At 40.4% G+C, this 15,264-nt stretch overlaps 1 protein-coding gene across 3 annotated transcripts; it reads left to right on the top strand.

The window, feature by feature from the left end:
• Positions 1-224: 224 nt before the first annotated feature.
• Positions 225-14,853, top strand: NFIL3 (nuclear factor, interleukin 3 regulated). Of its 3 annotated transcripts, XM_058864509.1 has the most exons (3): positions 225-382; positions 10,891-10,978; positions 11,063-14,853. In XM_058864509.1, the coding sequence occupies exon 3, from the start codon at positions 11,081-11,083 to the stop codon at positions 12,452-12,454; it is 1,374 nt and encodes a 457-aa protein (XP_058720492.1). In that variant the 5' UTR covers positions 225-382; positions 10,891-10,978; positions 11,063-11,080; the 3' UTR covers positions 12,455-14,853. The 3 variants fall into 3 exon arrangements, with proteins under 3 accessions (XP_058720492.1, XP_058720490.1, XP_058720491.1); XM_058864507.1 differs by having other exon boundaries at positions 10,891-14,853; XM_058864508.1 differs by lacking the exon at positions 225-382 and adding an exon at positions 2,167-2,191 and having other exon boundaries at positions 10,891-14,853.
• Positions 14,854-15,264: the final 411 nt, after the last annotated feature.

The following is a 15,264-nucleotide window of genomic DNA, read 5'->3' on the forward strand; positions in this document are numbered from 1 at the left end:
CCGCCCCCCCGCCCCCGCCAGCGGTTATGCAATCGCAGCACACAGACCTACTGTACCGCGCGCCGCCCCGCGCCCCGCCCCGCCCCGCCCCCGGGCGTCCCCATTGGCCGGACCCCGGCGGCGCCCGGCGCCGATTGGCTGGTGGCGGCCGCCAGTCACGGCGCGGCGCGGCCGGCATGCGGGCTATGAGCCCCGCGCCGCGCAGCCTGACCTACTAACACACATCCCTCCGCGCCGCCGCCGCGCGCTCCCGCCCGCCGCTCCGCCGCCGCCCGCCCGCCCGCCCGCCCGCCGCCGCACCGCTCCGCTCCGCACCGCCGCCCGCCTAGCCCGAGGGCCGGCGCCGGGCGGGGAATGCTCGGCGCTCCGCGGTGCGCTGCAGGTAGGAGGGAAGGCGCGCGTGTAAAGTTGGGGTGCCCGCCCGGGGCTTCGCTGCAGCTTCGGGCGGGGATCGGCTGTTGCTTACGGGGAGCCCGGCCGGTTCCGGCCCCGCCGGGAGGGAAGGGTCCGTTGGCGGCCCCGCTCTGCGCGGCGGCTCGGCGGAGGGGTGGTGGCGCGGGAGGCAGCCCGGGAGATGCCGGTCGACGGCTCTCGCTGTCGGGGTGTGCTCGTTCCTGGCGTGCCGCGCTGCCCCCCGCGTGTCCCCGCAGGGAGCTCTGGGCAGCGCCGCCGGAGCGGCTCTCCCGCGTTGCATAATGTGCCGGCGGGGAGCGGAGCTGCGGCGGCGGACGCCGTGCGGGGCGGAGGGCTGGGTCCTGGGCAGCGCCAGCCGTGCCTCAGCCACAAAACCACCGGGAGTTGCTGCCGGAGCCCGCCGGCCAGACCCAGCCCTCTCTCGGGCGGTGCAGGGGCATGTTGCCCGCGGGCAGTCGGGATCAATGGCAGCGGCCCGGGACCGGGGCTGCGCTTGTCTCAACCAGCCCTTTCCGTCACTTTTTGTCGCTGTTTTTTAGGCGCTGCGGGACCGATCGCATAATAGTTCCTGGAAATGTTGCATTATGTAACCACAAAATTTGCTGGCAGCCGGGCTGGGAAGAAGGAGCTAATTATGCGATTTTATAATCTTCCTACAAAGAAACTAGGACAATCTCGCCCCGAAAAAAAAAAAAAAGAGCCCCCCCCAAACCCGTAACTGTAACAGGTTTTGTTAAAGTGTGTTTATTAAGGGAAGTAGACAACTGGGTAAGTGGGGAGGCGAGGCGCGCTCGCCGGCTGCGTGCCGGGTGCCTTAAAATGAGATTTGTGTTGGGTCTATATTTAGCCCCTTCGCGTTTTAGCAATTGTGGCTTCATGTGCTATTTCTGGTCTTTTCTCCAGAGCCGTGCGTGTGTAAGACGTTCGAGGCATTTGCTCGGATTTTTAACTCTACGCCTTCGGAGGCGTTTTAGATCAGGCTGTATTTTTTTTTAGGGAAGGCGTTTCGCCCAGACGCCGTGCCATCTCCCCGATACGAGCTTTCAGTGGAAAAAAATAATTAAAAATATTTTTAAAAAAACAAACCACACCAAAAAAAAAAAAAAATCAAAAACCAAAACAACCCAAAACGACAAACCAAAACAAACGGGAACGGCTTAATTTCGGGAAGAAAGGCGTTTAAAGGGGATTTCAGCCGCGCTGGAGGGCAGAGAAAGAGCCGTCCCGGCCGTTCCCTGACGGCCGCGGCGGGCTGGGGGCCAGGTGCCGCCGGCCGCCGTGGGGCAGCGGAGCCGGGCTCCGGGGGCGGCCGCCGGCAGTAGGTCAGTGTGACAGAGCCGGCGGGCGGTGGAATGGAGCGGGTGCGCGGAGCCCGACGATTCCTCCTCGCCCAGCTTCTCCTCCCTGAGGCTCGGGGGGGGTCGCCGCTGCCTCCCTTCCCCGGCGGCCGACGGGGCGCGGCGGCGGCGGGCGAGCGAGGGCTGGGGGCGCTGGCGCTCCCCCTCAGCCCTTTGTTCTGGGCTGGGGCGGCGGCGGCGGCGGCGGCGGCGGGGGGGCGGCGGGCTGATAGCGCGGGGCCGAGCGGGCCGGGGCCATGCGCCGCTGGTCACGTAGGGGGCCGCGGGGCCGAGCCGGGCAGCCTTTGTGGCGGGGCGCGGTGTGGGGCCGGGCTCGGCCCCGCACCGCGCCCCGCGGAGCGTCCCCACCCCGCTGCCCATCACCCCCCTAGTCCCACCGTCGCCTGCAGGCAGGGATCGCCAGACAAAGGCCCTCGCAGGTAGGCACGAGATGAGCGTTTTCTTTCATTTCTTACGTAACGAACGACAACAACATCATCGGGGGGGCGGGCAGGGGGCGAGAATCATCATTGCCCAATTCTGTAATTTTTTTCCCAAGTCACTTTGGCGTCGCAGTGGTTGTATGTTTTGTACTCTGGGGCCAGCTTGTGCTGTGTCCTCGAAGGGAACATAGCTTGAAAGTTGCTGACGATAACTTGCCTTTCAAGAGGATGCGATTTTTATTTTTCAGTTTTTGGTTTTTTTTTAATTTTTGGTTACTGAAACGGTTCTCCAGTAGGCGAAACCAACACCACTGTGCTTCTGACCAGAAACCTCCTAACTGAGTACCCCAGCCACAGGCTTTATGTTCGTTGTACCTGCTGTAGGAAGTAGCAGCGAAGTATTTTAAAAATGTAATATTCTTGGTAACTTAATAAACTTTTCTGCTACTTGACTGTTGGGACCAAGGTAGCCTTGTGCAGTGAGGCTCTTTTGGAGTTACTGTTGTGTTAAAAACGACCCTGTTTTTTTTTCGTTGTCCTTGTAACTTGAATGATTGCACTTAGTTTCGTTATGTTTGCTCCAGTGCGTCTGTAACCTACTTTAAGTTATCTTTGCCCTCTTCAGTAATTAATTAAATCCAGTGCCTCGTTTGAAATATTGCTACGTGCATTGCTTTTATGGTCGTTATTCAATCAAAATGTTGACTTTGATGGGAAACTCGAATGAATAGGGATTTGGTGTTTTGGCCTAAAAACCTGATTTAAATCAACAGGTTCAAAGACTACTGAATAAGGATCATTAATAACACTGGCACTAACAGTTATTGTTACAAAAGTTCTCACATTACAGATGTCTTTGACTGTTGAAATGCTAAGATGCTCTACAATATTCTGCCTTCACTTTGATGTACTTTGTATTTTTAACTAGTGCTCCAAAGGACTCTTAACTAGCTTTTAAAATATCCAGCTTCCTGAATTTGGAGCCAAAGCCTCAAGTTTCTGCTGTTCTGGTAGGGGTTGTTTTCCATTTTGTTTTGAGGTTTGGGGAGGGTTTTTTTTTGTTTATTTTGTTTGTTTTAAGAAACTGATGTGAAGCTGTCAAATAGCTGAGAGTCTTCCCATGGGCAATATGAACTTATATGACCTCCACACAGCTTATCTCATCTTAAGAAGGAGCAGTATTTGCCTTGCTTTGGATGAAATTTGTAGAACATACAGACATTCTTACTATTGCAATATAGTCAAAATAGAGTCGGAGAAAGATATCAGTGCCATGATGCTTTTTTCCAATCTTTTATCTTGAAATAAAACCCTTAAATGAAATAAGCCTTTAACTCATTTTAAATTGACTTATTTTAACAAAGTTATGCAAACTACGCTTATGCAATAGTTTTTTTCCAGACGGCAATCTCTCTGCTGTTATAACATCACTGTGATGCAATAATATGAACAATAAAATCCTCTGTTTGAGTCTTATTACACACTGTTAAGCAATGTATCTGACTCATCCGCTTAATTGACTCTTCTAGGTGACCTTGCCATGATCATTACAGCCAGTTATGAGATATAAATGTGCTTAGGCTATGTAATAGAAAAAAAATGCAAATAGATGGCCAATTCCTGCAGTCCATTCTAAAAGAAAATGACAATTGATTTCCGTGTTAGTATTTTACAGTATTAAAGCATTACATTACAGTATTTGAAAATATTTTTTTAGTAGCTCCAAGATAATGTAACTGTCTAATACTGATGATAAGCATGACTTACAAACAAGATTGCTTCTACCACATTTTTAGTCAAGACCAAGTATTCTCCTGTTTACACAATCTTGTTTAAAAATTATATTATAAGGTAGATCTGAAATAAATCTAAAGCTGCTTTAGATACCCTATTTTTCCTAATTCACTTGTTGAATTGGTCCATGTCCAAAATAGCATACTATAAGATCGAATTTTGTGACAGATATTAAATATATAATTATAAAATATTATATATAATTAAAATATTATATATATATAAAATATAGAGCTTTTTTTTCCCTTTCTTGAGTTGCTCCACCTTGGTGTAATTTTCAGTCTGTCCTGCAGTATTTGAATAATGAACCAGTTTTTGCTATAGAGGTGTCTGCACAACAGCTGACAGTGTAGATGCCAGTGCTGCAAGACTTGTCATTACAAGTGGAATGCAACCCAACAAAGAAAATAATGCTCAGTATGGGCAGTGGTCTGGACCATCTCACAGAATTGGAGCCCTAAATATTGCTATTTTTTTGCTCTCTCTGCCACAAGTGATAGATAACATTTTACAGCCAGTGTTTATTTTATATGTTTACTTCAGTTGTTATATAACAAGATGCATGTTTAGAGCATCAGCTGGGATTAATTGACATAATTCTGCTGCCTTTAAATAGAGCCATGTAAATTTAGGTCAGCTGAAGGTCTGGTCCATGGTTGGCATTTTAAGAACTCAGTTCAATAATAGAAAGCCATTTGTTGTCAGAATAATTAATATTTGATTTTGTGGGCTTTTTTTTTTTTATGGTTTGTGACTAAGGGTAACCTGAGATTGTATTTCCAGAACATGGTTGCTATTAAGTTATAGCTTTTCACAGTCTAGTTCTTCCTGCTGTCAAGTATCTATTGAAATGAGAGAAACATACTGTAACTTCAGTAACAGTTGTTGCAATTGAGGCTTTATTAAAAATACTGGAAAGTGATATGCTATTTGTTAAATTGCATATTTACATGTGGACACTATATATATTATATATATGGAATTAAATATTTACCCAAGATATATTTATTTCCTTCTCAGTTTTAATTTTTTTTTTTTTTTTTCCTGGTGCTATCAGTAATATTCTTAGGTCTTGTTTTACACCATTTGAACCAGAGCAATAAACAGCTTGTTTTGGGAAAATTAACAGATCTGGTAGAATCATACTATCTTCATAAGGAAATAAAGAAAATGTGTGGCAAATTTACACTTATTAAGCTTGACTGACTTTTTCTGAACAACAGCTACCCTTAACATATGTTTTGTGCTCTTCAAAGAGAAATTTTATTTCTGTAATTTACCTTTGGTAAGCAGGCCATACTTGAATGAGTTAATTTGTAGTTCTTAAGATAAACAGTAACTTAAGTAATTTTTCCAACAATGAAAGCCTTTTGTAAAAATTACATATGACATCAGCTTTCTGGGTACAAAGTAGAGTTGGGTAATACGAATTTGCAATAGTATTTCAAGTTCCATTGCAATCTTATGCATTATTTTTCTTAAATTTGATTGAACAGTGTCATAATAAATGATTTCTGATGTGCCTGATGCAATATATTTTGTGGACACATTCCATTTTTTTCTTTCAATAACACAATCAACATTTTAGCAAAAGTGGGTCATCTTGTACAAAGTTATCATCATCAGTGTTCCACTGACCTAATTACACATTGGTCCTGAAACAGTAACCACTTAAGCACAACATGAAGTTGTTGGAAAAGGAAACTGTATACAGGATCAATAGTTCTGCATTGCTTCATGCTGTTGTAACATATTCATGGTCTTTATGCACGTTACTATGTAACAGCAGAAATTGGTGGCAATATTCGTGTTGTAAATGCTTTTTCCCTTTGTGACTGCGGATAACCTGCCCATCTCAGCATAAAATGTAGTCACTTAGGTTTTTTCCAAAAAATTTTGTCTTATTTGTTCCACGTTGTTTAGACCCTCTGGCCCACAGATCTGTCCCAGGGATATCACTCCTTCAGTGTAGGCAGCATTAAAGCTTTTCATCAACACAAACACAAACTCACAAACTATTGTAGGTAAAGGGCAAGAAGAAATATGTTGAAGGATTTCAGTGGAGACGGGAAATGCACTGTGCTGGAGAGGATTTCTGAATTATGGTAGTTAATGATAGGTGCCGAGTTTCATGGCATAATTTTTGTCTGTGGAAAGCAGTAGAGGTAGAGTATCTCCAGAATTTTTCAGCACTGTTTAGGGAGGCTGCACATGCACCACCTGAGTTTAAACTCAGTTTCCTGTCCCATGTGTGCAATGAAAATCGTATTTTTTCTTTACATCATAAAAGCACTGAGATAGATAGCAACTAGTTTTGGAATACTTCAAAGATAAAGTGTAAAATATATCTTTCAGGTATGTATAATTTTCCAATATTTGGAATGCGAACTGGTGACTTTTGAATCCATGAACAATTTCTATAGCAGCTCATCTGGTATGTAGCCAGATTTTCAAAATTGATAAATTGGGGCAGAATGGTGGCAGTAATATAATTAATGAAGCCTATGCAAAATGTGGATGACAGCAACTAAAAATAAGCAGAGACATTAACACCAGCGCAATTGTTTTTCTAGAGTGTGCCGTATAGTAGTGGTGACGATAGAGACATTTTTTTTCCTAGAACAAGAAGCTCTACGTAACAGTTATTTTCTTTCATTTTTAAGGACTGATATATATTCTTTATGTAGACACAATGATACAAAACTGTATTGTGTTTGAGCTTCAGTGTTAGAAATGGGATTTCAATTAGTTTGATAGAATCACTACCAAAATGCTAGAGCTGTAGAATTAAACAATCATTTTATCTGAGGATATGTTTGAAAAATTGTGCTTGGAAATAGCATGAATTATTTTGCCAACTATAAATGAAATCATGCAGCAACATTCTATGGGGAGGGTTAGGTATATGAGGAGGCCCACATACATTTTCTAAAATAGAAATGACTTATGCAATTAAATTACACAGAAGAGAGCAAGATTGTGGCCCTATCCTCCAAACTATGAGACCTTTCAGTTACTGTGGTGTGAATACATAAATCCCTGTGTTCAGATCTTGAGTGTGCCATGGCGTCACTTCAGCATTTTTTGAAGTCCCATGGATAAATTAATTTTTTTGTGATTTCTGCATACATAATTTTTTGCTTCAATAGCATGAGTACTATACAACAGTCTCATTAATACTTGGATCTGGGATTGTATTCTGCTTCTGTTGAAGCCAATGGCAAAATTGCTGTGGGAGCAGGACTGGCTCTGTAATTAAGTTAATAGGGTCGAGTGTTATTACATTGTAGAATTGGCACTCAATGCCATTAACATCAACCAACCAAATGTTGGTTTTATAACACTTTATGAGGGAGTGATAAAGCAATTGAAAAATTATTCATAAGGGAAAATACTGGAATTTGAAATGTAGTCAGAGGAATCATTACAGTTCATTAATTTATGTGTAAATACTCATGTTTTCCAATGGAATTATAAAATGCAAGTGAAGTGAAGTGAAATGGCTGGTTCCATTGAAGGCATGTTGCCATTATCATCAGATGGAATTTAATTTGTTTACAGACTCTGCATTGGGCTGATCCACATGGAGAAGTATTACTAAACAAGGGTTTTGACTCCTGTTTGTAAAGCCACAATTCCAGTTACCATAATAAAGGTACTCAATAAATATAGGAATTAATTCATGGAAGGAATGGCATTAGGTCTAACTGCATAAATAGCAAACCCATATGACTATGTCAGTGGGTTATATGTCTGTCTTGACAGCTTCACTGATGGACTCTGGCAGAGAGCAAAGTTGAATATTGCATGCAAAAACACGATCATTTTGATACATGCTTAATATTTGCTGTAGATTGCATGCTACTTGCGTTCTGTCTGTTTGTGCCAGGAACAATGTGTACAGAAGGGAGACTGGCCAAAACAGGAGTTAACAGTGCTACAGTGAGCAGATTGGGCCATTCCAGTGTACAATCTGCAGATGTCCCATGGAACGAGGAACATGAACTCTGCAGCTGGTTGGGCTAAGTGCAGCTCAGTGCCAGTGTTAGGCTTGCAGGTGGATATTTGGACATGCAGTCAAATTTTTATCCATCAATATGGTCGGTCATATTGATGAACTATGCCATTAGTCTACACTCATTTAGGAAAAAAACAACCCACAGTCCAAAACCTTTTTTGACAATTATTATTACCATTATTAATATTTTTCCTAGACCACAGTGTTGGACAAACACTGAACTGGAATAGCTTTGAGCTGGAGACCATGCAGATAGCAACAGTCTGAATTCTTATCCTGGTGCACTTATCCTGGTGAACTAAACCTGGAACTGGTTTAGTTCAAGACTAAACACTGCTTTTGTATCACGTGGAACTAAAATATGGGAACATTATAGGGGGGAAAAAATAGTATTTAATCTGTGTAGGTATGGTTTTGTTCTTCTAAAATATCCAATGATTCTATAAGTACGTCCATGCTGTTGCTACCACTTCAAGTAAGGATAGGTGTTCTAGGCCCTATGGCTCATATATATATATAAATGATGACATATGCATATTAGTGTGTCTTTTCTGGGAGAAAAAATATTTGGGTTCGTGTGTAGCTCTCCAGTATTGTTAAATTCCGTAAGAGCTGTGAACCAGTAAGGACATGAAATTTCATGGAAGTTGTTTTGAACACTTTTTGCCTAGATGAGAGTTGGCTGTGATACATGCTAAGAAACAAGTGATGATTTCATAGGTATTCTGTACATGATACAGTTTCCTGCTGTGTGCCATGGAAGGTGTCTGCTAGTGGTACAGGTGAATAGTGATTGTAGTGGATCAAGACAATTACAGATCAGTAGCTGTGTACTCCCAGTTCTTCAGGATAATGAAATGAAATTCCAGTATTCTGTTAGTGTAAAGTTATGCTACATAGACTGAATATTCTACAAATGTGACAAAAGGTCAAGTGGCCTTATCTTCTCTTTTTTCGTTGTTGTTTTAAAGTTTTAACAATGATTTTTGTAAGTGTTGAGTTGCACTAGGTTTAAAACGGTATACATATTAATTAATCATTGGTTCCCTGTATCAGTGAAATGGACAAAATATCTATACACCTACTTCAGCAAAGCAAACTGTACTGAAAATTTGGAGAAACAGATGTTGCTTCTCTGTAGGGCTCATTTTTGGTTTTAGACCTGATCCAGCTCCTTCAGTCTTGACAGAAAGCTCCCTTTCGACTCAACCTAGAATTTTGGATCAGGGTCTAACTATGCAACTGTTTGTGTGTTAGAGGTACATTTCTTCTTCTCAAACATGGCAATTTGTGGTGCTGCTTTTGCACTAATGTATTAGATGCTGTCTTTGGTGTGACTGGCGTCTTAACTCTATTTTTCATAAGGGCTGTATTAACAAAGACAAATAGTTACATGTCAGTAATTAACCACGGATTTTAGGAAATTCTACTTAGTTGTTCTATTAAATGTGTTAATTTTTTCATGACAGAAGAATTGGCATGGTTTGATGGAACAGAACCCAGCTTGAAACCTTAGTCTTTATGACCCTGCTTAATTGTTACTACATCACTCATTCCACTTTGCCTTCTGGAAAAGACAAGAGAAACTGGCAGAATACAATTCATTAATTCTTTTATAACTTTCTTGACTGATAATGTTAAAATTAGATTCATCAGTCATTGTAAAAACATTCCCAATAAATAGAGACATTAATCTGAAGTGGCTGATTTTTTTTTTTTTTTTTTTTTTTTTTTTTTTGGCCACACAGGCAATAATGATTGCCGACTCAATAGTCAGTTCTGTAAAAGCACTTGGCATACCACATTCTTTTACCAGGAGCATGACTGACTGTGGAAAATTATATAATGGGAAGCTGTGTCTAAGATCAAGACCAAGTGATCTTATGAGAATAAATATTTTTACATCATAAGGGACTAAATAAAACAAAGGCCAATTTAAACTCTTAAGTTCAAATTTAATGATTAAAATGTCTTAAGCTAAAGATTAAGCTAGTTTTTCTTTGTTAATGGTAAGACTTCTGGGTCTAAAATTTTACTTCAATGCAAACACTGTTTCCTGGAAGTATACATGCCTCAATGGTATTAAACTTTACTTTGACATAATGTGGCTATTTGTCAAATGCATATTTTTAGTTAAATGTTATTTCTCTAATGTATTTTTCAATATTTATTTTAATGTTTTCTTTGTAAGATACTAGAAAATTACATAATTTTGGGTCAATATTTTTTAGTCATTAAGTATTCACCCAAATTATGCATGTGAACTTGCTAGTTTGAATTAATATGATGGATACAAACACTTATATATAGATATATGTGTATATATATATTTACAGGATTCAAAAGCAGCAATTAAATGCTTTATATATATAATGGATAATGGTGGTATTTTAAGACAATAGAAAACACTCCAGCTTCTCTAAATCAGCTTATGTTATTTTTTAATCCATGAAGGACCCAAATGTATTGCATTTCTAAGTCATACACCACATCTGTTTTCAGAAGAGATGCTTTAATGTGGAACAAGATACTTTGCAGTGCTTCTCATCAACATGCTTTGTGTCCTGCAGCTTGAAGTGTTGGAAAGTTTTAGTTTGGCCAGTGATATCATGGAAGGTTCTGTGACAGCATTACTGTAGGGTCAAAACTCAAATATTTTTTAATTGATTCTTCCTTGGATCATATAATACTTGTTTTGGAAGCAAATCTGCCTCCTCTAGGTGTCATGAAATGTAGAATATCAGTAGTTTCAGTGTTAAGCTGTCTTCATATTACAGCAGGTTTAATGAACAAAATTCTTGTCTGAACTATTTGTCAGCAGCCACTTTTGTGGGTTTTGAACTAGCAATTCCTAAATAGTAATAACATTTTCTATTTATTTCAGGTTTTTAAGAAGATTCCCATTGAATCTGCTAAGAAAATTGTTTCTAGACAGTCACTTCTGTCTGAGATTATGAAAGAAAAGGAAGAATGTACGTGGATTTAAAATTACTGTATTTATCGAGTTGTGGAGTGAGAAGTACTGGGGAGATAGCTTGCTCTGTTTTTTATTGTAGATCTACAAATTGTTTCTGATGCAGCTGAGAAAAATGCAGACCCTTAAAAAGGAGCACGGACCTGTTGACACAAGTAGCAATGTGGACAAAATCATGGTACTGAAGTCAACCTTAGCAGAAGTATCTGAAGAATTGTCTACAAATGAAGATATACTACTTACTGAAGCAAGTAGTGGAAAGAGCAAGTCTTCAGCTTGCCGGAGAAAGCGAGAATTCATTCCAGATGAAAAGAAAGATGCTATGTATTGGGAGAAAAGGCGGAAAAATAATGAAGCTGCCAAAAGATCTCGTGAAAAACGACGACTGAATGACCTTGTCTTAGAGAACAAACTAATTGCACTGGGAGAAGAGAATGCCACTTTGAAGGCAGAGCTGCTTTCATTGAAGTTAAAGTTTGGTTTAATTAGTTCTGCGGCCTATGCCCAAGAGATACAGAAACTCAGTAGCTCAACAACTGTGTATTTTCAAGATTATCAGAGTTCCAAATCAAATATTAACTCATTTGTAGATGAACATGAACCATCTATAGTTGGTAGCAGTTGTATTTCTGTCATTAAACATTCTCCTCAAAGCTCGATGTCTGATGTATCTGAAACATCAACTGTAGAGCATACTCAACCAAGTCGTATACAAAGCAGCTGTAGAAGTCCTGAAAATAAGTTCCAGATTATAAAGCAGGAGCCCATGGAAATAGAGAGAGAGCCAAGAGATGACAGAGGTTCATATAAAGCATCCATATATCCAAACTACATGGGAGCTACCTTTAATGTGTACTCACATTCTCCTCCTCTCTTGCAAGTTAATAGGTCCTCCAGTAATTCCCCAAGAACGTCAGAAACTGATGATGGTGTAGTTGGAAAGTCATCTGATGGAGAAGATGAACAGCAGGTTCCTAAGGGTCCAATTCATTCCCCAGTTGAACATAAAAATGTTCATGCAACAGTTAAAGTTCCAGAAGTGAATTCTTCAGCTTTGCCTCACAAGCTTCGAATCAAAGCCAAAGCCATGCAAGTTAAAGTGGAAGCAATGGATAATGACTATGATGCAATGCAGAAGTTGTCATCACCCATTGACATGTCCTCCAAAAGACATTTTGAGCTTGAAAAACATGGTGCGCAAAACTTGGTGCATTCTTCTCACACTCCTTTCTCGGTTCAAGTGACTAATATCCAAGACTGGTCACTTAAACCAGAACTCTGGCATCAGAAGGACCTCAACGTTAAAATTCAGAGTGGTTGCAAAACTGGAGTTGTTGAAATAAAAGACAATATCTACAATGTCTCTGAGTCAGAGAACCTCTATTTGAAGCAGGGCATAGCAAACTTATCTGCAGAGGTTGCTTCACTTAAAAGACTTATAACTACACAAATCTCTGCATCAGACTCTGGTTAATTTACTACTGAAAAAAAAGGCTTATTGTTTCAGAGGATGTCATTTGCAGTAGATCAATATGTTTTGTATGATGCTGAATTTTCACTGGACTTGTGATGTCATTTCACTGTAATGTTCACATAATGTCTGATTGGTGTCTTTTTGTGCACAAATTATTATGAAGACTAGGTTGTGCTATGATCACTATGCCTTGAGTATAGTCAAGTAGCCTGTACAAAGGCTGTATATAGTGGACTTCAATTTCTTTTTGTTCTACTACAAAGTGTGCAAGTTACCAGTTACAATAAAATATTGGTGACAAACATAGAACATCTACTCCAGTTCAGTTGATTTTATGAACTTGTAAATAAGTTGTTAATTAAAAGCTGGGTTTTTTCTTACACTGTGCTCAACTTCACTTATGTTTTTGGTTTTAACAGCCTAACAACCAAATTACAATTTACAACATGTGTGATTCTTCTGGCCACCTTTTTCCTTAACATGTTTTTTAGAAGAGAAGTAAAGTGAATATTTATAAATGAAACAGTACCAATTTATAGCCTTAGCCTTCTTTAACTTATTTCTTAGTAGAAATTAACCAAACCCCTTGCAAATTCTAACCCAGTAACTAATATCAACAACCTTTTTTTTCTCCTTCAATCTCAAATGAGACAGTACTGAGTTTCCTGAATGTTTTAGTGTGACAAACAATTTTTCAATATTATAACTTGGTGTTTTAGGTGAAATTAGTTAAGTCAGATTTGTGCATCTGCAAGGTTTTCAGAGCCTTGCAGTGACAGAATTGGATGGCACCATCTCTGCCAGGGGGTGGCTTGTGTCTGCAAGGGGTGCAGGCATGGAAAGTCCACCCCTCTTGCACACCAGCATTCTGTCTGAAATAGAAAGGCTACTGGATTTGTAAACTCTGAGCTCAGCTAGGTAAATACTTACATAAAGGCTAGGCAATAGCAGTTGCAGAGTTAAAGGAGATCATCTGCTATTTTAGTTCCCAGAATGGGACATAATGCAATTATGCATGAAGTAAGTCTTGCCAGCAATTTGTTCCTGGTTTCAATGGCTTAATTAACTGAACTGGAATACCTTGGCTTGCTAAAGGGCATTTTGCAAGAACTTCTCAAATATAAAATAGAGACTGTGTGAAGAACTGCACAATCTAGACATTGCTAGCCCCTTACAACTTATGCAGATGATGAGTTCTTCACTTGATGACTGGACAAGGCTGTGGTGCTCTTTGTCATTCAGAAGAGCCATTGGACCATGGAGTTTAGAATTGTATCACATATCCTTGGTTTGGCTTACCAAAATCTTTCATTTTAAAACTAAAAATAATTTACAAATAGAGCATAAACTTGGCAGAGGTTCTTTTCATGACACTTCCCCCTTCTTTTAACATACTAATAAATCAGACTAACAAATAAGCTTTTTCTGAAAAGGCTTTTTATTAATTGCCATACTGTATAATGAATTGAACCTTTCCATAGGCTTAAAATACTAATTAACAAAACAATATGTAGGTATTGTTTTTTTAAATTAATACTTGACTTGAGTGAGAGGAAGTTTGTCAATTTTTTGGGGATATGAAGAGGAGTCTGAGTCACTCCTGATAGCTCTGAAGCTTGGTCCAGCAGTCAAGGCAATGGCAGAACTCCCTGATGTCAGTAAGGACAGGATTTGATTCTGTGCCTTTTCAGGAGCTGATGATTCAGTTGTGTTCTGGGAGGACCTTCGCACAGAAATCACTGGTACTTTCTGAGCTTTTTTGAGCCTTCTAACTGCTGTGCTGTATTTGTGGCATTCAGAGTTGATAAACTGCTATTCTTTTTTCATGCCTTAATAATACAATAGACCCCATAGCTGGGCTCTGTATGTATTTGGTAATTAACATAGATGACATTTCAATGTTACTGAAAATAAGCTCAGGATTATTGCATGAAATGTAAAAATTTGCATTGAATGATGGGGATATGAGACATGAGGCAGTGATTGCTACTGTCTCCTTGCTTGCTAAGTATCTTCTGTAAGCAACAATAAAATTCTTTAAATATTTTGCATATTATTTATCACATGTAATGTGTTCAAGGAGAGGACTTAAAACTCTCAGTGTTGCCATCAGTGTAAGCCTAGATCTATTGGGTTTTTTTCCATTTCTTGTTAGAATTGTTTGTCATAATGGAAGAATGTTGTCCTCTTTCTAGCTCATTATATATTTTGTGTATCTGTTTTGTGCAATTAATACTTAACAGTAATGATGTAGTTAATTTGTTGAAGGATGTCATTGCAAGAAAGTTATAGCATGGAGCTTAGGAGCACAATCAGATGTTATTTATACTCCCTTTATACCTTAGTGTTATGCTTCATTTGAAGAAAGAAATAAATAATTTGTCTTTTGTTCAAAACCAGATCTTACCTACCACATGCTTTTCTATTATGTTCATCGTCATAGTCCAACACGGGGGCATTAACTTGGGTTGATGACTGATCTTCCCATGCTGAAGTTGCTGTTTATCTAATACCTGTAATATCTTTCACATACCTATTAAAGGTACAAGGTGTGAGAGTGTGGGTGGTACACACAAGGCCCCATTATTGGTTACAGCTGCCAGCTCTGAACTGCTCAGCTGCAGTGACTGCTGTGTAGATGGTTTCCTTGAAAAGCCCTTGCCCTGCTTCCCATTGGGATGCAAAATGGGAAAGATTGAGTGTCACCCAGTGGGGGTGGGGAGGGAGATGCCGCAGTGGGACAGCCAGAGTTATGTAAGTGTAGGACCAGGCAGCTGTGCTCTTCCAACCTGCCTTCCTTGCACTGCAGG

This window comes from Poecile atricapillus, chromosome Z, assembly GCF_030490865.1.
Source record: "Poecile atricapillus isolate bPoeAtr1 chromosome Z, bPoeAtr1.hap1, whole genome shotgun sequence".
NCBI lineage: Eukaryota > Metazoa > Chordata > Aves > Passeriformes > Paridae > Poecile > Poecile atricapillus.